The sequence below is a fragment of the Anser brachyrhynchus genome (assembly GCF_964034855.1).
Source record: "Anser brachyrhynchus genome assembly, chromosome: 6".
In the NCBI taxonomy this organism is placed as follows: Eukaryota; Metazoa; Chordata; class Aves; order Anseriformes; family Anatidae; genus Anser; species Anser brachyrhynchus.
The window spans coordinates 23,112,784-23,138,411 of NC_137700.1; the positions used below are offsets into that span (position 1 = coordinate 23,112,784).

At 44.5% G+C, this 25,628-nt stretch overlaps 1 protein-coding gene across 1 annotated transcript; it reads right to left on the reverse strand.

Moving 5' to 3' along the window:
* Positions 1–516: 516 nt before the first annotated feature.
* Positions 517–25,628, reverse strand: LOC308197157 (putative neutral ceramidase C). The gene is made up of 21 exons (XM_080597183.1): positions 24,107–25,628; positions 22,321–22,467; positions 20,321–20,427; positions 19,883–20,032; positions 19,147–19,323; positions 18,578–18,705; positions 17,925–18,002; positions 16,515–16,635; positions 14,952–15,077; positions 14,500–14,586; positions 12,797–12,901; positions 12,594–12,675; positions 12,026–12,141; positions 10,552–10,646; positions 9,810–9,849; positions 9,007–9,102; positions 8,025–8,120; positions 7,240–7,389; positions 6,312–6,371; positions 5,474–5,562; positions 517–1,834 (listed from the first exon to the last, which is right to left on the reverse strand). Exons 2-21 carry the CDS (start codon positions 22,454–22,456, stop codon positions 1,657–1,659), a joined length of 2,217 nt encoding a protein of 738 aa, XP_080453309.1. The 5' UTR covers positions 22,457–22,467; positions 24,107–25,628; the 3' UTR covers positions 517–1,656.

Genomic DNA, 25,628 nt, shown 5'->3' on the forward strand with positions numbered 1-25,628 from the left:
TCCTTTGCCTCCCTGGGGACCTTCCTGTCTTAAAAGTTACAGCTGATGGCTTTGGGGACCGTTCTTCTCTTCTTTCAGCGGTACTTTCATTCTTTGGTTTGATGAACCCTCTGTTTCTATTTCTCATAGGTTGGAGGGCAATACGAGCCCTTCTGGTGGCCACCTGTAGGTGATCACAGCCCTCTCCAGGCTTCAGCTACAAGCCCTGGGCAGACCTTCATCCAGTCAGGGCTTGCCCACCTTGAGTCCTTCCAAGTGCTAAAATGAAATGGGCTGAGATCTATTCAGAGCTGCCTTACCCACAGCTTTAATTCTTAAGTTCGGTTCTTGCTGATTTCCATTTGAATCATCTACAATATAAACTTATTGCAATGAAATCCAGCCCCACTCTGGCTGGACATCAGTCACTTCCCACTACCACCTGCAGGATCCCCTTCACCAAGAGCTCCTCCCCAAAAATTCCATCCTGCATATGGCCCCAGCGTTCTCCCATAGCACCTTCCCATTGAAATCACCTTTGGTACATGTAAGCATCCTTAGTTTTCATGTTTTTGAGGTGTTCCAAGGTGATATATGATGCGGTAAAATGCCATCGGCTGCCCTTCATTGTGGTTGGAGGAAGCATAACACAAGGATACAGGAGAGGCCAGTCAGCTCTGAGGTCAGTCTCACCCAGCATCCTGATTCTGGATCACAACCACAGCAAACACGTATAACTCTTCTAAGGACTTAACCTCCAACCCATTTGTGATTGCATGGGCCATTGGCAGTTATCTGGGGACATTCAGAGGATTTATGTTCCAAAAAACTTGCCTTTGCATAAACCCATGTGTCCACATGGCACACCAGTCAGTTCAAAAGTGACATTAGTGAAAGTGAAGAACACAGTTTAGCAGGAAATATCTGCAGATTGCTTCAATATTTTATTTTGCAAATGGCTGACCTCCGTAACATGGCTAACCTTACACTAGAACTCTGTGGTAGGGCCCTAAACAGCCTGTGAAGCCGAGATAACTGATTTACGGAAAAACACTCTGTTGCCCCACCTGTTGTTTTTTAACTCAGAGAGTGAACCACCAAAATGTCCTGAAATAGAATGATTAAATGAAATAATATTCAAACCCTTCTGATAAGTGTCTATCCATTTTTCCACTTACCATCCTAGTAAGCCAGCTTTGTCAATCACTTTGAGCGCAATTGAGGAGGCTTTTCTTTTGATATCTTGTGAATTCAGCAGCTCTTCCCAGCTTTATGGACTGGGCTCAATTTTATGGACAATTTTATGGTCTGGATTAGATCCTGTCATGCAATAATTCCCTCTGAAAGCCCATTCACAATCAATAAGCATCTGTTCAATGACTAAAAAAAACCAGTTAACTTTTTATTATAATAAGAATCAACTATAATGAGATCCAGCAAGGTCTGGAAAAGCTTGAATGAAAATATATCAAACTAGTAAAGTTGAATTGCAGGTAAAAGTCAAAATTTTGCAGAAGCCAAGCTCTGCACAGCAAAGGACAACGAGCAGCACACGAGGGACAGCAATGATGTATAGAGTTACATATTCCACAAGAAAACTCACCGGTGTGCATTGGAACATCACAGATATCAAATCTACTGTTAAAAGGAAACAATTCCTTTAACGAACAAGATCACCTACAGACTTGTGATTTCAAATGTTGAGGATATGCCTTCAAATGGATTAATGGGCTTGAGTATTTTCTTGTAGTGCCCAAAGTACCGTATCCTGTAGATGCCAGGCTCTGTGCCACTAGGGATGTGCCATTCAATCGTCGCATTGCTCTGACCAGATGATCCCTTGGTCCAGTAAAACCTAGCAGGCAAACCAAAAGCTGCAGTCAGCAAGCAAATACACTTTGCATTTGTTTTAATATTTGAAGAGCTCACACTGGCTAAACGAAGCAGAAGGAAATGAATGCACTACAGCAAAGTATATTTTAAGAGTTTCTTTTAACCTTTGTGCATATATTGAGGCTACACCAGAGCAGCAACTAGCAAGTCAATCCAAAACCCAGTAGCGCTGAAAAATGTCTGGAAATATGGCCACAAGTCAAAGGTCATTTCTGCAGATAAAAAAATATTTCTACCAAAGTTTTCTTCCATCTCCAAATCCATATCATAACCCCATACAGCACCACCTTCATGAGCAATATAAACAAGTTTAGTCTTTGCTGCACCGGGGAAACAGTGAGCCAAGAGGCTGAGCGTTTACTGAAGGTGACCGGTAAAATCCACCAAAGTGGAGCTCAAGGCTTCTGACGTCTGTTTCCATATCAAACTTTTCTTTTGCAGACTTGTGCAAAACCTTAAGACTACAGACAGCCACACAAAAGACCCCCGTGTCTGGTGGTGGGGATTATTCAGCCAGCCATGATGCAGCACCTCTTGGGGAGATAAAGAAGTTTAACCCTCTCTTTTTCTGACACTGTCAGCATTGGGTATCCCCCAAGTTGTACCTGGGCCAGACATTCAGTGGGTACTAACAGTACTCTGTAACTTTACACATTTCTGGCTCACAGCAGCAGATGCAACAGAAGAGCTCAGCAATGATTCAGTAAGTTCACACCCCATGGTGGGAAATGGGAAACAATAACATATTATAAAGCATTGTTACTAGCTCTTAGTCTTTCTAAATAAAAAGGAATGGACCGAGAAATCTTAATGAGAGTTTTCAAGTCCTACAGTGATAGCACCCCCATTTCAAAGCTTTAACCAAAGGAAGCAGATGCTCAAAATACATTAATTCTTTGTCAATGATGAGAAACAGAGTTTCACTACAGCAGTCTTAGTGAGAATATTGAAATAAGTATTTACCGACATTACTGGGTGGAAAACAGTGATTAATGGGGAAAATTTGGCTTCATCAGTTGTGAGCGGAGACCGCAGGCTGACACGTGGTTTGTGTATCAACCTGGTTGCTTTTGTCTGAGGTTTTGGCTGTGGATTGCACTGGCTTTATCACTGCAGAGTGCAATGTTGTGTTGGGAGATGACAGCAAGGCCCCGAGCAGTGGTGGATCTTCATCCTCAGGGTCTGCCCCAGCTTGCCTGGCCGTGGCCCTGAGCAAGCTGTAGCAGCAACATTGGCCCTGCTGTCAGCTGGCTCAGAGCAGACACCTCCACCCTGAAGGCTCTGCTCTCAACCCTCCACACCTCCTCCAGTCTGATCCTGTCTGTATGTAATGGTGGGACCTACAAATGCTACTGTGATGGACCTGTGCCGTCACCCTTCCTCACCCCCCATCCCACCCTCCAGGCTCATTGAACCAGGACCACAACTCATATCAGATCCCACCTCGGAAGAGCTTCAGGCAGATGAGCTCCACCACATCTTATCTCTGTTGACTGTTTGTTAAAGGCAGGGCCAAGCAGATTTCTGTCTCTATCTCAGCCCATCCTCCTGAACAGTCCCATGAAAGTGACCACTGCCCCCGCTGCAGATGTGGCATCTGGCCATACACTTCTCTATTGTAAACATCAAGACAGCATCCAGCAAAAGTCAAGTCTGCATTGAGTTTGTCCCTGATGCAATGGGGAGTGCAAAACAAAGGGGAGATAACAGCTATCTCCTTCACCAAAAGCTGCTCCTCCTTTAAGTAAACCTTCATATTTGTTGGTTACCTGAAAATAAGCATTTTACAGATGTATCTATAAACTATTTAACACTTTGCAACACTGAGCTAATGAATAATAATACATTCCCTTGTGTTACCTTCCTGTTGCAATGCCATCGAGATCAACAGTATCGTACATTAATTTCCCCAGTACTAAAAAAAACAGTCTGACTTCATTAACATCTAGTAAAAATGCTTGATGTTTTCTGTTCCCATCACCTTGATTACTGACATTTCAAGTTGAATGTACTGGTACTGTAAAGACTGCCTTGTTTTCATTGTTCACAAACCATTTCCCCTTTCTCATGTTCTTTTATACTTTCCTGGGGCACCAGGAAAGGAGACATTACTATCTGCATTGCTTTGCCTTCTGTTCAGCCCTTTTAGGCCAAACAACTCCTCTTCCTTATCAGCAGAAATATTTAAGCATAATTCGGAGCAGGCAAGATCCAAAGTCTGACCTTTCTCAGGAATTAAAATAAGAAGCCTAGATTTCTCTTTTCAGCATCATGGCAGCACATTCTTAAAGTTTTGCCCTTTTTATGTTTTTCGTCCTTTTCAGAGACATTTTATTAACCTTTTTCAGTGTTCACAGCTGAGATTTTGGGAACTTTGTTGGTTTGGGGGAAGGAGGAGACATCTTTTCAGATGTCTTTCTAGGCAGAGTTACATATCATCTATGCCATGTGCATACCAGTGATAAAATGACTGTGCTGCCTTTATGTAAGTAGGGTGAATGGAAAGGGGAAACAAACGAGAAGGACAACATAACATAGTGTTAGTGTTAAATAGAGGCTAAATGCTTAGAAATGCCGAGCTCCAACTGCAGGTAGGATTAAGTCTCCCACACTGAGGGAGGCCAGGAATCCATACAGAGCACAGGAGCAGTACATCAGCTCTTGGTTCAGAGAGCCAGCACCATGCTTATTCCTATTACCTTATGAGAGCATGCCAAGGGGGGGCAGTGGATTTAGGCTGGAGGCCTGGCTACCAAATTAGATTTAGAGAGCAACTAGTTGCACTTGTGCACTACCAAATGCTCTCCATAAATTCAGAGTAAGACTTTCTTGTTTGGGAATTTTGCCTCTGATTTCTGACGTTACTTGTTTGCAGTGGGACATTGCAAGGTTGGAAGATCCCAAGATGAATTATTTCCATTTTCTTACTGGTGTGTGTTCTTACAGATTGGTTGCAGGAACAGATAAGCAAGCAACTGTGTTTATTCAAGCAGGGGAGCAACTTCAGAATGAAAAATTTGGCAAAAGATTCCTTTGGTATTCCTATTTCACATATGGCCTTCTGGTGTAGCTCTGAAAGGTGCTATCATCTTTGCTCCTTAATGGATATTCATATATTAATGGATATTCTTCCTTATGACTGATATCTCTAACCTTGATTTTATTTTCTTATAAACTTTTTAAATTGTTGACTGTTTCTACTTTATGATGTTTAGCAAAGCCAGCCAGCCTATTCCCATAAAAACCCTACTTCTGGCTGAACCTCTCGTTGGTATCTTAGCCATCAGCAGCATACAGGAGATAGATGGATGTAGGCTATGAACAAATTGAGTGATCTTTCTCTAATTCTTGCTGTTCAGTCTACCTTTTCCAAGCCTTCACTTTATAAGCCTTCACTGTAGAAGTTATACCAAGGGGAAGGCTAAGTGTTGTGTTCTGGACATGTTAACCAAATGAATGTAGACCTGTCCACTGCCTGAGAGCATCATCTGAAGGGACAAGACCAACCTAGGGCTGGGAGCTCTGAAATTGAGCAGGTTGGATTAAACTCAAAGTACTTTGTTGAGATTGTGAAACAGTGAAATCTGTTAGGGGCACTCACCTGGTGTCCCAGGAGGCATCGTTCCGTACCACCTGCCATTTTCCTGAAACGTTGACGTATGTCTCCACCGTCAGGAAGTTGTGTTCCGTCTGGAATAAAAACAAGAGAATGAGCAAGATGCTGAATGAACAGGCATGTCCCTACTCTTTTGTGTCATTTCAACTGGAGACAGGGCTATGCTTCTGTGTGTTTTACTGGCAAATCCAGTAATTACTGGCAAAAGTGCTCATATTTCACTGGCAAAACTTAAACTTATAAATGAAGCAGAGAAATTGATCATTAAAACAAGAATGAACAGGCAAGTAATTAGCTATCAGCTTCTAGCTAAGATGAGTGATGGGATGAACTATGTACTTTTCTATTTTTCTTTGTTTATTAAAACAATACACTGAGCTGGTAAGATGGAGACTAGAGAAAATCCTTGTTCAGACTGAGGGGCGTTAGATGCTGAGAAAAGTATGTGGGCTAGAGCGCCTTCGACTTCAATAGTGTGAAGACATCATGGATGGTCTGTGGTGACTGATGGTCTGACCGTGAGAGCGGATTTCACATTTTATATATCAAATACAACCCAATGTGGTCTCTCACAACCAGACATACGTCCAAGACAAGGACTTTGCTCCAAAAGTATTCTGGTGGTGTGAGTTCCAAAAGCACATGCCTATAGGAGAAACTATGTTCTTGTGAACTCCCAGCTAGAAAAAAAGCTCTGAATTACATGAAATTACTCCTTTTGAAACCTGAACATCGAAGACTAAAATGCATATGGCAGAGGCAGTAGCTAAATATTAACTAATCCTTAACATCACCCTTTCCAGCATCGTTGTGTTATATTTACCATGTTCTCTGCAGAATTCCTAGGGTTGGCACTTACAAAAGTTACTTCAGCAACTTCTCCCTGAGGAGGAAATTGAAATTTATATTAAAGGCTAAGCAGCACATTGCACATTAAAAACATCCTTTGAAGACACCTTAAAAGTGTTTTATTTGTTTTTTGTCTTTAAATAATTTCACTTGTTGCAGCAACAATGGACAATTTATATTGTGAATCCCCATTCCTGCTTGTTGGATGAACACCACAGCACATACAATTTCTATGCAAAAGAGGGAAGGAAATGCGTAAATGTTTAAGAATACTTTCCTGCCTTCTTCCTACCTTAATGCTGGAGACAGCAATGAGATGAAAGTCCTTGCTCTGAACACCTTATCTAAATTTTACAGACTGAAAACTGAATCCTTTCTAACATTTTTTTATTTCATTTACATTCCATACCAGAGACATCAAAGGTGACCTGATTTCTGCTTGTAAAGGTATCACTGTACAACATTTGCCCATTTCATCATTAAATTATATTTTATGTAGAAACAGAGGGTGAAATATTCTTCATGTTGAATACTAGGGTGACTTATTTTCCCCTTCATTCACACGTTTTAACCACATTCAGTACAATGACATTGGCACGAAAACTGCCTCCTTTCTGCTGCTTTGATCTGAAGAGTACTGCTGCTTCATAAAATCACTAATGTGTTTGTCTCATAGAAATAAAACTTGGTCACCCACAAGCTTCATGTTCAAGGAGTAAGTTTGCTTCATTGCTAAAAGGCAAGGAAGCTGGGAAGCATTTTGAAACAGTTTTTAAAATTCAAGAGGGCTTTCTGACATTGTCCACTACAACCCTCTAGAAAATTCAGACTTTTTAGCAAGATAAGTAAGTATTTAAAGATGATTTTCTAAACAGTTTTTAGCAGATCCTTGAAGCTCTCACCACTCGATACTGTTGTCTCACTTCTTGAAGCACGTCCCCAAATGTCTTATTCACTGGTGTCCTATCGGGAATGACAACAGGCACCAAGGTCAGGCTAGTTATATTGAAAAATGGGGGCTCTGGTCCACTTGGCAAATCCTGAACTGTGTTCTGTGGGAGGGAAGAGGTGCTCATTATACTCAAATACAGATAAACATGACCTCCACCATGAATCACACCCATGCCGTGGCTCTTCATCTAATTAAGTTGTTTCAAGCAGATTTTAAGAGCAGAAACAATACAGTGAATATAAAAGCAAGCAAGAGGCCCCTCGTCTGTGCTCCACATGCAGGACCAATCCCCGCAAGACACCTGTTGCCCTGTTGCTGATGTTCCCCAACCCCATCAGGCAGAATATCCCGCGCCCTCAGAAGGCAGCTCCCACCTGCAGGTTCTGCTCTATCCACATGGTCCTCAGAGGCAATGGTGACATTGTCACATACAGCAAAAATACAGCTGTTTTTTATACCTTGGTAGGAAAACAGCAACTTCAGACCATGCAGAAAGGTTGGAGGAGGTAGGTATTTTTTTAAACTTTGAAGCAAAAAGCTCTAGAAATTCTAAAGTGGTATGAGACTCCCATTACAGGAAATATTTTTATAGTATAAGAGAATTTCTCAAACGGGTTTCTTATGAGAAAAGAGTGTAGCAATCGAGCCACCCCACTGAGAAACAAATATAGCCAACACCATTTACAGGATTTAAATGCCTCTAGCAACATATGACATACAGAAAATTTTGATTACCGTAGCAATAGCCCTTGCAAGTCCTCTGTACAGCTGAAGGTAGGCAGAAAGGGTGTGTGGCCCATAAATAGTTGATGCCGCCTCATATCGTTGAACCTAGGAAAGGACAAAGTTGAAAAAGGAGGGTTTGAAGGGCTCTAGAGCAGATCATGCAGCTCATCCATCTGCACTAGGACAAGATTAGCACTCTACTGTACCTGCAAGGGTTTATTTAATGATTTATATTTAATTTATTATCCTTATTTAAGGGGTTGGTTTCCAGCAGAACCTCAATCCCCTTACTGCTACAGGACAACACAACTCACTTAGCTCACTTAGGTATTTCTGCTGCAACTTCAGGTTATTCTTCTCCCATCCATCACAGGCAGGGAGGCCCCATTGTCACTCTTCCATATCTTAGAGCTCTTTTGCTCTTTTAAAGGCTTTTCTCTCCCACTTCTTAGCTTGGACAACCCCACTTCTTCCCACCTCTCCTCCCAGGTAAGTGTTGCTAAACCCTTGCAGTCCATCCAACTGCCCACATCTTCCTTAAAGCATGACATCTACCCTGCCTTGGAGGGACCCTTAAAACTGCTTCAAGGGTCTTGTAAGCTTTCTTGTAAGTCTTTTCCACAGACATCTGAAGCTGCCATTCATGCTCTTATCATGACCCTGCAGCTCCAAACCTTTCTTCTGACAGTTTCACCAGCCTGTGAAGATAATTTCATCCAGGTCATCAGGAGAAAAACTAATCCAGACCCAAGCTCAGAGGAGCTTTCTTCAGTACCTCTGACTATTTCCACATTAAAGCATCCATATGAATTTTCTAGCTATGGTCAGGAAACTGTTTTGGCACTTGCAACTTTTCATCTAGTCCAGAATAAACAAGGCCATTTTAGGATTTGTACCACAGATTCTTCAGCTTTTCATGGCAAAGGAAAAGTACACTCGCACAATTTCACATGAATTATCATCCCATATAGTAAAAACTGAACTCAGCTACCTGGTATTCCTCATAGGTGGTAATGTAATGGGTGTAGACATTGCACAGCCCTGCAATTACGACATCCATTCCTGCTGTACCATGAGAATCAAATTCCTAAAAAAGGAGATAAATCACTCACCTTGTATCAACCTCTTAATGCACAATTATATTATTATATTATTGTTATTTACCAGGGCAGAATAGGAAATTACAGTGGGTAGGAGGCTGGATGTTCATGAAAGCAACGCCACCAGTGTAATTTGCATATATTAATATCTCATTTTTGCTTCCCACACGAAAAAGGATAAATGACCTCATGCTCCAGTGAATGCAATAAATTTAAGGATTTTTTTGAAGTCTGATGTCTGTATTCTTGGAAAAAAACCTTGGCAATAAAACTATATGAGGAAGGCTCAGTGGGCTTCGGGGGCAGCAGGCAAGATTAAGTATTCAGACCAAAGCTAAGAATAAGACATATCCCTCAAGAAAAATACATTTGCCATTTTTTCCAACAGTTTTCATGCTGCAAAATTCTGGTAGAGATTAAGGAGATATACCACTCTAATACAGAATTAACTTCTGTTGACTTAACGGATTGAAACCCAATCAATTTTCTTCTTTTGGGGAGGATATTAATTTCTGTTGCATGTCAGTAAGTGCATGCAAAATGCATGTTAAGCAACTGTGAGAAGAAGTGCTCTGTAAGAAATGAGCCCCAGGACCCCAGCTGGGAAGGGGACAAGGGAAAAAACAGAAGGGTCAAGAAATGTGAAGTTCCAGATCCACAGCCTTCTCAAGAAACTTCCTCCTCAGCAACTTACACGTTTAACAGCTTCCCGTAATCTGCGTCCAGACATGGTCCTAGGGACATTAAGGGAATGGCATCAATACCCAGAAATGCAGGGATCACTTGTTTGACACGCAGCACACCAGAATAAAGGGGAGGCCACCAGAAATTCATTCAGCACATGCAGTGGTTCTCTGGGGTTTGCTAAAGTACCCTCAGGGCTCCTCTCAAAGAACTCAATCAAAACACCTCAAAACACCTCAAAACATTTCACGTATATCATCACAGCCAGGTTGAGGTTGGAAGCACCCCCCGGGGGGGGGGAGATAGACAAAAGATGATAGAAATAAATCACTATTCTATTCAGATTATCACCATTGTACCATCAGCGATCAGTGCAATTTGTTGTTCCAGCATTCATGGTGTGAAAAAACAAAGTTAACACACTCCTTTCATTTCAGTGAAACTGTACTTTGCAATGAACAGCTAAAATTATCTTGGAAGCTTGATCGCATCTCATTCATTTCCATGGCTAGTTTATACCATACAGAAGAAAATGGGAATCCCAAAGTAACCAGATAAGAACGCATACAAGAATCTAAGTGCAGTGGATATATATATATAGTGTTCACACAGCTATCTTGTATCGAGGACAATTTTTATCCTGTCCCCCTTTTTCTGCATTAGATTATGTACCCACACACAGGAGTACTGCAGGTATTCTGAATGAAATGCTCTCAGATGCAATATGTAGAACAAGACCAAAAAATACATACGTAAACTCTCCGGGAACCGCAACAATTGCCAACGATCCGATGGTAGCGATCTGAACATCCACAATATCAGGGTGCCATGGATGAGGCCACGTCATCTGAGATGAAAAAAAAAAAGTGTATATGACTTGTATAGGACAATAACAAAAAAGATAGCTGAAGAGTTTTCCTTCCTATAGCGATAAATAGGGAAAATAAAATTATTTTCCATAATGTAGACAGGGACATAAGAAAGTACACTTCCTACACCACATGTGCAGCAAGCTGTCTGACCGTAACAGACAGAGAAGGAGAGACACATGCAAATGACATGGGTAAGGCAAAAATAAATAAATAAAAAGTGTTGGCGGAGGGGCAGCTTAAAGTAAAGTAGGTAAATAAAGTCAGAGTAGCACTCAGAAACGGAGTCCTCACCAGTAGAAACCTCCCACCTGTGTGGAGGAAGGACAGTGTTATGACTGGTAAGGCTGATCATCTGAGCAGAATGGCAAAAATGACTGAATGAGGGAACCTGGTGGCAATGGGAAACAATGGTTACCTCCTTCCACGTGATGCTCAGGGAGCCCTGTAAAGGAGCCACCTGCAGCCCAACCCTGGCTTCAAACCACCCCATAGCAGGGACCACGCCGCACCCGGACTCAACACCCTTGCAGCAGCCAGATACAAACTGCACACTACAGGAGCATTCAGCTTAAAAAAAAAAAAAAAAAAAAGGACTACACAAAATATGAAGGAGTCTGCTAAAGGCAATTAAGAACAACAAGAACTTGAGGGTGGCACAGCTCTGGCAAACAAAATGCAGAATCTTGCTACAGCAAGCCAAAAAAATTTTTGAGGAGTGATTTACCAGGGGCATAACATGAATGACAAAAACTCATGAAGCACATCAAAGGAACACATGAAAGCAACGATGAATTGCCTCATCCAGATGGCATCCTCTAAAGTGCTCTAAAGGACCTTGGACATGATCCCACTCCACTATGGTGCATTTGCCTTAATGCCAAAGGAACAGCAGGTAGGAAACATGGCATCAATTTTTTTTTAAAGTTTTAGCTAGGATTTGGGAGAGTTCAGTAAGGACAGTGCTGAGTTTGTCCCTGGAATAGCACAGCCCCCTGGGAAGGGGCTGGGAGTAATGGGGCTCCATCTCTGTGGGCCCCGAGGAAATAGCCCTTCCTGGGGAGTGGGATGTCCCTGGGGGCACAGGACTGGTGGCAGGCAGCCTCCATCCCTGGGGACAGCCCTGGGCCAGCTGGGAGCATTGGTCCTGCCACAATCATGGTCAGAGCAGAGGCCTCCAGCCCACGGTGTGCCCACCTGAGCTCAGTGCCACTCCACCACGCCCTCAGCATCCCCACAGCTCGCTCTCGGTCCTTGTCCTTCACCGTGCAGGCTGGCACAGACATTGCTGATAGGGACTGGGTTTCAGTAGGGCACTACAGCACTTCCCAGAGCGCACACCCCGCTCTGCCCTTACCTCTCCAGTGCTAAAGAGAACTGGCTTGGGTTCGTGGCAAGCTTTCGTTTCATTGGATGGCTCTCCCAGGAGCTGGTCACGGATATGATCCCAAAATGGGTCCCCTTCTACCGAGCCTTGAAGGAAAACATCTTTTAAACACTGTTCCTTCAGCTTCCCCAGCAGCTATCAGGCAGAAATATCATATATTGCCCACTCCCTCCTTATGTCAGATAGGCTATTTCTTAGTGGATTCCAACTATCTCCCTTTTCTGGTGTGGTTTCTGCCAGGCTGTAGCCCAGCTGAGCCCCATTTCATCAGCATTAGGGTAATGAGAACAAATGGGAAAGACTGCCCTGAAGTCTGCCCTTTCTCCTCCCCATTCTCCTCCCCGCATATCCTTCCTCCAGAAGCTTTGCAATGGACACAAACTTGATCACACCTTCCTAAAAGCATCCCTTTGGAGACTGTGGTTCAACCACCTGTTGATATTCTCTGAAAAGGTCTGAGGGTTTGAATTCACCTGGGGTGTGCCTTGTGTCCTCCTCATTTGCACAAAGCCATGTTGACATCCACTCCCCAAATTACCTTGTGTGAAGTTGAAAGCCCCCACTCCATCAATAGTCCCTGCAGCAAAGCTGTGTCCCAAGGCTGGTTTACATGTTTTGACCTTAACCAATAGGGGGAAAAATGAGAGAGATTTTAAAATCAGTTTCCTCCAGTTTGCCAGATCCTGCTATGAGAACATAGCTGTTTTTCCTTCCTTGTGCCCCGGGAGCTCCCACTCTTACCGTGTGCGTGGCATTGAGCTCCACCTGGACGTCACTCATGTTCACCCACTGGTGAGCTGAGCTGAGGGGTCCTGTGATCTCCTGGGAAGCATTGGCATACAGCTCCTAAGGGACACACAAACAGCAATCAGCAGCCAAGCCAGAAAACCAAGGGAAGGCCTTCTGCCAAAGCAGAAAGTCTCCAGAGTGTGTGGAAATCCTTGAGGAAGAAAAAATCAGGCACCCCAGTCTTCTGAGCTTCAGCAATATGAATTACTTCTTCACTCGGTTGATGTCTTCCAGTGGCCTCTTGCAGGAGCATATTTCCCAAGCTCTGTTGTTTCCTGTCTCTAAATCCCTCATGCCCTGAGTCCTGCAAGCTTTCCTGTCCCAAGCAACATGGGGGGGACACTGGTCATCAGTTCTGTGTGCACCTTGCTTTTCACAGCTAAAGCATGCACCTATTCCACCTGGATGGCAGGTTCCTCCCTCCCTCCCTCCTCCCCTCTTTCCTTCCACCTTTCATCCTCACCCGTATTACTCATGGCTCAAAGAGAAGGCAAAGCAACTGTTGACTACAGGAGCTGTTAGAGTATCTGCAGTTTCCATGTCTAAGACCAGCCAGAACAAATGTTTTCTATGACAAAGATGCAGTCGAATGCATTAATTGCTTCAAAACTCATGGACTTGACTATGCATTTACTATATGGGTGACATCTCCATCAATCAGCTCTTCAGTGGATGATTTTCCTGACACACATGCCTCAAGCTGGTACACAGCATTGCCAGAAGTTATACAGGTTTAGTAACATCTCCTGTAACTGCAGGAAAGAGCAGAGGACACAGCCCTTGACAACCCTGAGTCTGCAGTGTTAAAAATGACAGCAATGTTTTCCCTTTCCACTTGATACCTACACGAGGCACTTTGACTGGAACAAGCTTTCGCTTACAAGTCACGATCAGCCTGGAGTGACTTCAGGGCAAGCATCCGAAATGGCAATTAAAACGGAAATAGCCACCATCAAGCCTTCTGCTCTCACTCCTTTACTGGACCTGTTCCAGTTCCTACAAGCTGCTGTCCCTGAAACGGTGCCAAAAAAGGTCCACCCATTGACAGCTCGCAAATTACTCAAATCCATAGAATGGAAACCAGATAATTTAGGTGAATTTGGGGCCCAAGGACATAGGCTACATAACGGAGCCAAGAGGGTGGACCACAATGAGTAAATGCAAAGTCAAGCATGGCAAGATGAGTATCTTTCCTGGGTTTTTAAGCTAGCAGATTTTAATTCACGTTTGCGTTAGTTTGGGAGTGCGACGCCAAATTCAGCCAACAAGTGCTATGTGATGGTGTTGCTGAGCTCTCCTGGGAGGCTTTGCCACCAGTGTTTTTTCCCATCATGACCCATCATGAGGTCCATTCTTGGGGATGGGCGATTATAAGGGAGCAACATCCATATTACATAGCAGTCAGGAAGAGAGAGATCAAAACCTCAAAAACAACATTTTCAAATTCCAAGTCCTATAATCACATATCTAAATAAAAGTGTATGTTTTCTGAATAATCAGGAAATTTTCCTTAAGTGTATAAACATGAATTTTTAAGTAATTTAAACTTACAAACATTCATAAAAAACAGGTGCAAGAAATTTGCTCAAATGAATGTGTGGTTGTTTTTGTAATAACAGCATTCACGTGCATTTGTAAAATGAAACATCACTTACCTTTGCTTTTGAGTAGATATTTTGCCCTATAATTCTTGTACTGTCGAACATATCAGTACCAGGACCCATGGCCATGCACATCGCTGCCTGTTAAGAAATTTGTTTCAGTACTAGTGATCTGTTCATATGGAGGACATGTGGCACTGCAAAGTGGATGAGTGCATGAGTGGTTTTCGTCATGTGGAGGCTAATAGCTTCTTGCTAGCCATCTAAAATTTGGGAACCAGATTGCAACACTAAGCTTTGCAGTGAGACAAATTTGGATTTGGGCTGAATGATCAGAAAACAGTGTGAAGACAAGACACAGTAGGTTTCTGAAAAGGGCATCCAGAATAGTCCAGAAGAGGTCTTTTTCATGCAGAATGGTCCATCACAAGGCTCTGTATTTGCAGCTCTAGCCTGAGTTTTCTCCTCCATCATAATTTACTGTAGATTGAGTAATCCATACGTACCCCCCCCACGGGACAGGTGCTCTGTGGGTTGTCACACGATTCCCCTGTGTTTACGCAGAACGGGCCTTTGGTGTTGGGTGACACGTCTCCCAGGTTGGAAGATGCAAAGGCAGCAACAAAAGATCCCTGCAAAATAGAAACATGGTCAGACGGATTTCAGTGACTTGCAGCAATTGCAGACATCCCCTGTGGCTTTCCCTTTGGGCTGCAAACATGTAGCACAACCTCAAGAGAGGTATTAAAGCCAGCTGATTGGCATGCAAGCTGGTAAATGTTTCTGAGGTGACTGGGAGGACTGGCACAGGGATTCAGGAGTGTACCACGAGCTAGGGACAGGAAGAGTAAGGGAGAAAAGGCCACAGGGGATGTAACTGCCACCTTCCATCTCAGCAGCAGTTCTTCCCCCACCTCCCCTGATCTCACATTCCTGATCACACGCTAATGGCTCATTGTGACACCTTGAGCTGGATTTTTCTTCTGCCAGGCTATCAATATGACAGATTTATGGGGTGAGAGCCAGTGGATCTGACCACAGAAGTTCACGCCAAGCAGTACTTGAGAAGCAAGGCTGGTTGTGCACTGAGCATCAGCTGAACTCAGCTCTCACAGCAGATCCTCTCAGTTCTCCCCCTTCTAGAAGCAGCATATGTCAACACCAGCTATTTTAATATCTTATCAGCTCTTCAGCCATTCTCTTGTAAGACTGCTAGACAAAACGTGTCCAGCAAACCGCACAACTGAATATTGGATCCTGCAAACACTTCCACACATACTTAGTCTGTGTTCATATCATCTTGCATTGACTTGCACCCATAACTATGCACTAGAGTCAAGTCTTGTTAAAAGCTTTTAGATAACCCACTATAAAAAGAAATGTTTGCAAGCAGAACATGTCTAAACTCCCTTCAGTTTTTATCCTTGATATGAACTGCACATGTTCCCCTGCCCAGAATATTAAAATATGAACTGAGCAATGTTTCAAGGTACCTGATGAAGGTGCACACAGGACACCGTCATAACCAACTCATGACTCAAAGTGACTGTAAGATTGGTTCTTGTCCATATTCATATTTCAGGGGAAATAATTCAGGGGAATAAAGGAGATATGTTTGAACCTGGGGGATGGGAAATCTCCTGGACAAATGAAGACTATGAGATAGAACTGGCTGGAGGCCATGGAAAATAAGTGAGGATGACCACAGGCTTGATCCCATACTGCAGATGCAATGTACAGGATCTAATATCCCCCACTTGCCTTTCTAGTGATTTCCAGTGTGTCCAATAGTTGAATCATAACAAATTTGATTTGTTCTTAAAATGGGAGTAAATGCTGTCAGTTATTACCTCGAAAAGTCACAAGTACACTTTGTAATTTCTCTTCACCAGAGGAAGAAAGAGTAAATAAATCAGAAAGTGCATCTTTGGCCTCCTTTTGCTTTATTTACCCTGCTGTCCTATTTCAGTGTTTGAAGAAACCCACTGTGGCCCAAAAAAAGCATTGACCATACCCTCTGTGTTGAACTTTCTTCCCCGTTATTCTCAGTATTCTGAAAACTCTCCCACCTCTCCAGGAAGCATGCCCTTGTTCTTCTCCTGCTCAAACAAGAGAGACGCGTATCCCATGTTGTCACTGTTCACAAGATGGTTTGTGTTGTTCATGCTGACTGGGTGCACAGCAAACCAGCTAGAGAGAAGATATGTGTAGGAAACGCATTATTTGAAATAAATATTTGCAATTGGCTTATGGAAATTTCCTTTGGGGAAATAAAAACCCAGATCATCAGTGCCCAGGGCTGGATTAAGAAGGGCAGTGCCCACATCCTCTCCCATCATGACCTGGAAGGCTCATGACTTTGATGACCCAGGTCATGAGGTGACAATAGTTTGGCACTGTAATTAACAGGGCCACCAAGAGCTAGTTCAGCCCTGGACTGACTCTCTTCTGACTCCCAAGAATTATATTTTTGGAAGGATGTGGAGGAAAATCATGGCTTTTCCTTACACCATCAGCTGTGACACAAGGAGAGAAAAAAATTGAGAGGAAAACCCTCCTGTTCCTCTTACTGCAGTCAGATTCTCACTTGTGATTTCTAAATGGAGAAGTCACGTTGTTGGTTTCAGGACTACCTATTACTTCATTTCCCCAGCCTTGAGCTCTGAACTTCGAGCAGCCGAGCACTGCCACAAAGATGTGCTGATAGGATGGGTGTCATAAACACAGCACCTGACACCCAGCACCAGGAATGGCACATTTTGCATGAAATAATGGGGTGTTAAAGGAAATAACCAAAAGAATATGAGCCCAAAGTGGTCCCAGAGATTCTGGGGCCAGACCCTGCTCCCAGGGGCACAGCCAAAGCATGGGAGGCACTAGTACAAGATGCAGCATGGGACACGGCCCCAAGGAAACAGCCCTTCTTGTGTTAGCAGGGGGTCTCTGTCCTCGGGGACAGCCCCGATGCGCTGGGACTCAGCCCCATGCAGCCTGGGGTGCAGCTCCCATCGTGGTGCTTCCAGCCAGAGCCTGGTATGGCTGTGCAACCTTCTTTCCCTGTTGTGCAAGATGAGCCTTAAAAGACTGATTTCCAACTGTGTAGGGTTTTTGTCTGCACCTCTGCAAGGGAAGGCCAGCCACGGTCATCTTGCCCAGCCTCCTCTGCAAGCTGCAGCACAGGAGTCGTGGCAGGAGACATGCCCAACACAGAGAGCTGGAGATGGGCTAAGGCTGCTGAAGGTCCCAGAGCAGATGAGGGACACTGACCTGATTTATGCACTCAGTGACTCTTGGCATAACTTACTCTTCCCTCAGAGGCCCTCTGGTGACTACCTGAGAAGAATGGTCTATGAGAAAGTGCCATAGACCTGAAAGTCAGGGTGCTTGTGCAAGAAGGAACTACAGAACTAAGCCCAGAACCACAGTGCTGGGGTGCTTTTCTTTATGAGGATTTGGAGAAAAACATCAACAGTCAGTACCTGATGAGGCCCAGGTCATGTCCATTCTCATCTACCATCTTCAGCATCACCATTTCTTTATCCGTGTTGGATGAATACCTGGGACAATGGAGCAGGGAAATCCTGTTATCACCAGAGCAACAGTCACATTCTGTGTTGTTAAAACTCCACTGGGCTTAGCAAGAAAATGAGGAGGATATCAGAGATATTGCTAGGACATGGTGACCTTACAGGACCATCCTAATACAGCTGTGAACCTAAGGGAAGAGGCATGGTCATTGATGACTTCAGGCCCTGCTTCCCTGGGTGGTGGAAAGAGGAGATCCTTCTAAATACAACCTTATGTACTTTAATGCCATCTGACACACATGCTAGCATCTACTAAGGATGTTCTTTCATTGCTGTTAACAAAACACAAGGCCACATCCTTAACTAATGCCTCACATGCTTGGAGGGGGCATCAACAGCTTCCAAGTCCACTTGTACAATTCATTTTTGGGGAAGCAGGTACCAAGGACCCACAACGGTAACTGTCATTCTGCCATGGACTTGGTTCCAGATTTGAACTGTCCTACAAATGACCAGAAACACTGGCTGCAAGACTTCTGGGTCATGGTTCCAACCAAAGGGTCCTCTTCAGGGATCTGTTTCTCTCCCATTTGAGGAGCCTTTACCTGCTTTGTTCAGATGCTGGATTCTGGAGATATGAGTACGGGCTTCGGTTGATCTGACTGTTTTCTACAATGCCTCTGTTTATAAAAAGCCTTCCTCTTTTCAGGTTCTGATGTGCTATATCAATGCTCTGAAAAACAAAAAGGCAGGGAATATTAGTGCATGAATGTAAGCCATATATGAGTTTATTTGGAAAAACTCCCTCCCTGCCTGGCCCCAACGCTTTCTTGTGAATCTAGAGGCTTTTCATTTTGCTTTTGTTTTGTTTGTTTGTTTCTTGTTTGGTTGGTTTTTTTTAATAGACCAAAATTCTAGAAAGTTATGATCATGAAAAGTAATATTTCAAAACCAGGCACAACCATCTCTTTCTAAATAAAAACTTGAAGGCTTTTATTTTCTGACCTGATCTCACCAGCAAGCATAAAACCACCTCTGAGTGTATTTTAAGGTTGCAGCACTTTCAGGTGCTACCATGAACGTTGCAGCAAGAGCTCTGTTAGTCACAAACGTACCTCCCCTTACCTTTTCTGTGTTTACAGGCCCATGTGTCAACAATCCAGATGATGCCTACCTTTACAATGCCCTTCACAATAGCATTGAGGGACGGTTTGATCAGTCCTTTGCTAGTGATCCAGAAAAGCGTGTACTGGAAGTAGCCACCAGGACCCGAGTGCGTGTGGGTGCCACTGAGGATGACGTTGTCCTGTCGGTAGAGCTCACCATACTTGCTCTTCAGTTCCTTGAGCACCTAAGAGGAAAGAAGTGGTCCTAAAAACCCTTTTGTTATGCCTGTGGAGATTTGTATCAACCCTTGAAAAACAAACAAACAAACAAATAAAATCATCTCTCACCTGCCTCCCAGCTCTTTTCTTTCCACCTGATACGCCCATAGCCAGTGACCAAATAAGCAGGTTACAGCTGTTGATTTGACAACAGCCTTAAAATAATAAAATCCTGTAAGGGAAAACCTCTATAGCCAACTTGCAGCCCACCCCATGTCATCCAGGGAGCGCCTACTTCTCAAGGACCTCCCTTCCTCCTCTGTGGTGCAATATATAGGCACCAAGCACCATGTGTATTTTTAGTAATTTTTTCACTACAAAAAGCATGGTCAAAGTCCAGCGTCATTTGCTGAGAAATCTTCTTCATCAGAGACACCACACCTCTCAAAGTCCTGCTGCAAGGAAATCCCAAAGCAAATGGCCAAGGTGCTGCTGCATTCTTTATTGTCCAGCAATGACTACAACCTTAGCACTAATACCAGCGGCAGCTCACGCTGTGCAGATCGTTCACGTCCAGCCACGTACCTCCAGCCTCAGTCGCTGAGACACCATTCCTATGTCGATGCTAACAAACACTACTCGCTTGGAGCTGTCGGGCTCTGCCACAATGAAGGCTCGGCTGTAGAGGCGTGTGAGGAGCCCACCGCCCACCTGGTCAGGATTGGCGTAACCCATCTGGAAGGAAAGAGCTCTGTCAGGCCCACACAGACAAAATACTGAGAGATGGATTCATTTGCATGTATTTTCCAAAGTCAATTTCCAGAAGATCAAAAAAATATCTTTCAAGACAAAAACTCAGAGCTGCAACTATCTTGCCCTGCAATCATTCATTTAATGATTTAAGACAACCATTTGTTAAGGCAAGGCCTCTAAGCCAAATATTCTGAAAAAAAAATAATACTCAGAGATGATGAAAAAAAGAACAGTATTTCACTGAATCCATGCTCAATTCCCCATACATACCAGAGGAATTTCTGCTACTGGCCCTGTGCAATCTGCTCGACCTGCACCCAATAAGTAGTCTCCTGAGACACCATTTGATGGTTTCTGGGTTGGTGGTGGGTCATAATCTATAATAAGAATAAATAGTAGATTAGGGGCCACACAAACAAGCAGAACTAGGGGAGGAAGAGTCAACACAACGTTTTCAAAGGGTGTGCATGCCTGGAACCTGCTGCACATCCCTGGAGGACTTAGAAGTCTCTGAACAAGGGGATCTGGCTGATACTGTCTGCTTGGGTTTCCAGCTGTTGGCCAATGTGGCCAGCATTTGCTGATGCTGTTAATGGATTAAGGGTGGAAAATAACGGGCCAGGTGTAAAGAACTGCAGCGCTCACAACATGGGGTCACTGGGCTGTGTAAAATATGCAGTGATTCACAGCAAGGGGAAAACAAGCTTAGCTTTCTTGACTCCAAATCATCTCTCCAAATTCACCATTGTCATGCAGAAAACAGAAGCCAGGGTATAAGGGCTGTTTTCACCCAAAAAAAGTCCATGTCCTGTGCTGGTGTCCTGGTCTCAAAAAAAAAAAAAAGGGGCGGGGGGGGGGGGCACAGCAGCACCAGGGCAAGCAGCTGTGGGCAATGACCCTGGACCAAATGACAAGGAAAAGGCCCCTCAAAGCAGGCTGAGCCTCATCCCAGCCATCACAAAGCCTTCCACGGGATGCACAGAGCATCTGGACAAAGTCATAGAAGAAAAGCCATTGACGGCTATTAAATAAATAAATACATTCTCTGCGCCTCAGGAAATCCCACAGCCACAAATCACTGGAGGCTGAGATAACACCGTGGGAAAAATATTTTTGTGCACTTAATCTGTGCTCAAAGTCTTCCCTGGCCAGATGGGGCAGCTGGAGGCTGGGCAGCGGGAAAAGGGGACGCTTGGTCTTCCCACCGCGGCCTTTCCTAGACTGTCACTTAAAACAGAGGAGAAACAAAACACTCTCATCGTCCACAGACCGAGCACAGGAGCAGCAGAGAGACAAAGCAGTGTGAATTAAGTGGGGTTCCCATTAAAGTTACTGCTGCTCCACCTCCTCCTCAGAGAGATGTAATGCGGAGGAAAGGCACTTGTGCAAAATTCTCACATGTTACAACCTAAAAACTAGAGGAAAGCATGAACTCCATACAACTCAAGAGCAAAACCAAGGAAGTGGAGGTCCTCATTGCTGACTAATCAGGCAATGCTCTTGGAAAGGGCTCCTACCACATGGAAACACCTAAAGCTTGAAAATGCTTGGGTGTTGGTGTTTTTTTTCTTTTTATTTGGATTGGTTTGGTGTGGTTTTTGTTTTTGTTTTGTACCCCCATGATATTTTCTCTCTACAGAAGACAAGTGTGGGGTATATTAGAAGTGGATTGAGGGTTTCTTGGGGCAGCCCATGCCACCCAGCTACCCCATGCCTGGTGATGGGGTTGGGGGAGAATAAGTCAGCTGTGGTAGGATCGCAAGCACTACCAAGCTCCTCAGTTTCTCATTTTCTGGGTTTAGAAAGAAGCTTCATAGCTCATTTTAACTTTTTTTTTTTCTTTTAAACAACATATTTCTAAACTTTCCAAAAAGAGCAAACTGCTTCAGGTAGGAATGGATTAATTTGACCTGAACATGTGGCCCTGGGGCGTGCCATGCACATCGCCTCATTGTGAGAGCAGGCAAAAACAGGGATGATATCCAGGTTCATGCAAAAATTGGTGCCCTCTGCAAAAAAATGGGAGTACATTTGTAACAGCTTGTGTCTGCAAATGATTTAGGAATGAGACACCACCATGCTGTTGTTTCATTTTGGGATGATTGTCACTGGTCAGTGGCCCTGAAAAAGGTTCCTGACCCCTGCTGCCACAAGACGAAATCAGATGCTTTTGCATCTCCTCTCCCTCCTCCTGTATCCTCCCTCCATCCCAGCAAGCCCTCCGGATGGCAGACAGCTGCGGTGGGCAGCACCGAAGTAGCTCGACTTGCCATTGCTGGAGCTGTTCTCTTGGGTGAGAAAGTGGAGGACGAGGAGTGCCACAGTCACTGCTATCATCAGCGCCAGGAAAATGATGAGGACCACCTCCAGACGGGAGAAGGAGCGCTTGTGCCTCTTTCCACACATGGCAGGGGGCCCTGCGAAAGCAGAGGGGAGCCCGTGAGAGAGGCAGAGGGGTCAGCCCCGAGGTGAGCCACATGCTGGCCATGGTTTGCATCCCCCACCCCGTGGGTCCCCCAGGTGGGGCAGAGCAGGCAGTGATAAGGATGGGAAGTGGTGACAGATATCTTTATTTTTTTTCCCCACTCTGCTTAAGACAGCAAAATCATATCTCCTATGTGCAGCAATTGCTCCCCGTCAAGAGGCCCAGTAGGACAGGGCATGCTGCTCTTTTACTGCATCTGCATTTACCAGGACACCTTGCTTGCTCTTTTGAAGAAATCTTTCAAATAAAACCCTACATCTTTCATCAGATCCTATATTCACCAAGAGAGGTGCTGCAGCCTGAAGCCTCACCACATTTTTGCTGCTCATGCTCATTGTGCACAATATCTTCATCATAATAGTGGTTAATTTAGGAAACCCAGGGCAAGGCAAATACCCCATTGCATGGGCAAAGGCAGTTTTCTCCAGGATAAGAAAAGCGGTGGTTGTGACAGCTTTCCAGAGCTGAGCTCTTTGGATTTCCTTTGTGTATATTTTTACCCCACCTCAGTTTAAAGATTAACAAGAAAAAAATATTCAAAATAAGGCTACAGGAAAATGTACTATTTTCTCCTATGTAAAAAGGTGACTTTCAGTTTGTCCTGTTCTGGCATCTGAGATTTGCATCAAGAGCTTCCATCGGGCACTTGTATCAAAGATGTGCCTTTTGCCCTTCTTAGAAACTTCCATACAAGGCAGAAATAAGCCTTTAAAATAACTTTGCACATTTTCATGCATCCTTGGGTGTGTTAATAGATCATCTTGGTGCAGATCCCATTTCTTTGCACACCTCTACCTTTGATGGAACTGCAAACCTGCCTGGACCACAGGGGACAGGCTCCTTGTTCAGAGCAGTGGGGGTCCCCATCCTCGCCAGTGTCCCCGACTCTCCTGGGCAGCCTGGGGAGCCTCAGTGCCCCCAGCCAGAGGGATTCTGTGTTTTGCTCCTATGACCGTGCCCCAGGGGAGGAGAGGAGAGGGGGGAGGAGGGACACGCGATCAGAAAGGGAAGTGGGGCAGAGCCTCCAATTATCCCAGAGGTCAGATCTGCTGGTGGGTCTGGCAAGGGGCTTGGTAAAGATCATGTGTGGAGGACATTCCCCAGAGGTGATGTGCCCTGGAAACAACAAATCTGCAGAAAATAACCACTGAAAAGAGCATTTATGGTCTTGGAAGCACGGCAGCAAGAACTATCACCACCAGCAAGCCAACTGGTCACCCAGACTTGGTGTAGGTGACCTTTCTATCAACTTCTTTTGCCATGGTAAGATAAATCAGCTGTGCTCGCTGCTGAATTTCACCCAGCTAATCCTCTAGTGGCAACAAACCCAGTATTATGGGTTTCCTTCCTCCCTTTTTTGACTTTGCATTTTATTCTGTAAGCTGGAATTGCCAGCTAGCTGCAACTCATCGCAAGCTGCCCAGACGATGGATATTGCAGCGCCATCCCAAAACATGACCACATGATACGCAATTCCATTTGTTTTTCCACGTGATTACACAGCTGAAGTAATACCAAAAGAAGTGAACATTTGTACTATGAAATCACAACAACATCTCATGCAAACTTACCTTGCAATGCAGCTTATTAGGGGTTCTCTTTCTATATTCTGGATGCCGTGAGGCTTCAGTACATCCAATTCTGCTTGTACCTGCGGTCCCTTGCCAGTCCCAGGGGTTAGAGAAACATCTCCTTGCTTGAAATCTGTTTCAAGTTGAAAGGTCCAGCTTGAAAATTATTGCTGTTACAATCCCATGAGTCAGGCTCTGTGTAAGATAAGGAACAGATCAATACCATTTATCGCAAAACAGGTGGTTTTTTTCCATGCCTTTTTTTTTTTTTTTAATAAGTTATGAACAGTGCCTGTGTCTTCAAAATAACCTTTCTGGGATTACACAGATCAGCTCTGGTGCATGAGGATCACGGGAACAGTGTTTTTCCCTCTTTTTTTTTTTTCATCACAGCTTGACCAGCCTGCAAGATGGCTGCTGCTCCACATCCTGCTGTGAATCTGAATTCTCATGGGATATCAGTCTCAAGGGTTTCCAAACTTCACTAGAAGAACAAGAAGAACTCAAATATGGGGACATACTCTCAGCTTTTAAACATGTTTGCTTTTTCTGTCTGTTTTCCTTCTGAGCCCCAGCTTGGTTGCACCATGCATTAATCCACCAGCTGCTAAAACATGCTTTCTTCAAAGAGTTGTGGCTGCGGGAGCCATCATATCCCTGAGACAGTGGCAGCTTGCTCTTGCTTGCAGAGAATTTAAAAGCCCCCTGAGCAATACACCTTTGCTTTCCCCAACTCCCATGAGTTTTCGAGGGAGTTTAAGGACAGGACTACATGTGACATCTTCCATTCTACTCAGCCTCCAGCAGGCAAACATCGCAGGAGGTGCTGTTTTCTTTTTCCACCACCGTTTCTTCCACGCCTCCTAATTCCAGGGGTTAATATGCCAGCTAGCACTGAGCACAGGCAGCCTGAGTCATCACTTCAAGGTCACATTCAGTATCTCTCTTTGATTCAGCAATTTTTGGACTGGCTTGTGGGGAGAAGAAAGATTTTCTGATATGTTATCTCCTCGCTGCGATACCAAAGGAACACAGAACACGCTGCCCTTGCTGTTGGCAGAAAACAACATGCTTCGCCTCTGTATAGGCTGACAGATATTCCTGGCAAGCTCCGTGCCAAAGTCCTGGACGTGGGTGCCTGGGAGAGAGACACCCAACTGGCTCTGCGCTGGGCCACCACCAAGCCACCACAGTCCACTAAATCCACCCCACAGCCCCCTGGCCTCCATGCATGGTGCCCAAATCCTGGCTCTCACCACCCCAGGGCAGTTCCAGACCTGACAGCCATGTCCTCAGGCAAAGGTGCACAAGCACCTAATCAGGGTGGGAAATGAGTCACGTGAGCTAACGATCCCGTTTTCCTTGGTCTTAATTCTTAATTCTTATCTTAATTCGTCTTCTTTCTTCTGGACACACAGCTGTTAGGTAGCTTGGGCCAGTCCACCCTGGTGCAGTGTTCAGGCATACCCAGCCGTGATGCTCCACGCCCAAGGGTTTTGCAAGGTTGCTCCAAGTTGTGCAC

Excerpts from the sequence above, each read along its gene's own strand:
- LOC308197157 (XM_080597183.1), bottom strand. The coding sequence starts at position 22,456 with ATGTGTGGAAAGAGGCACAAGCGCTCCTTCTCCCGTCTGGAGGTGGTC. Across the intron at positions 15,078-16,514 it reads AGGGCATGCTTCCTGGAGAG|GGATCTTTTGTTGCTGCCTT; the intron begins GTGGGAGAGTTT and ends TCTATTTTGCAG. Across the intron at positions 12,142-12,593 it reads GGCTTTCAACTTCACACAAG|GCTCGGTAGAAGGGGACCCA; the intron begins GTAATTTGGGGA and ends TTTTCCTTCAAG.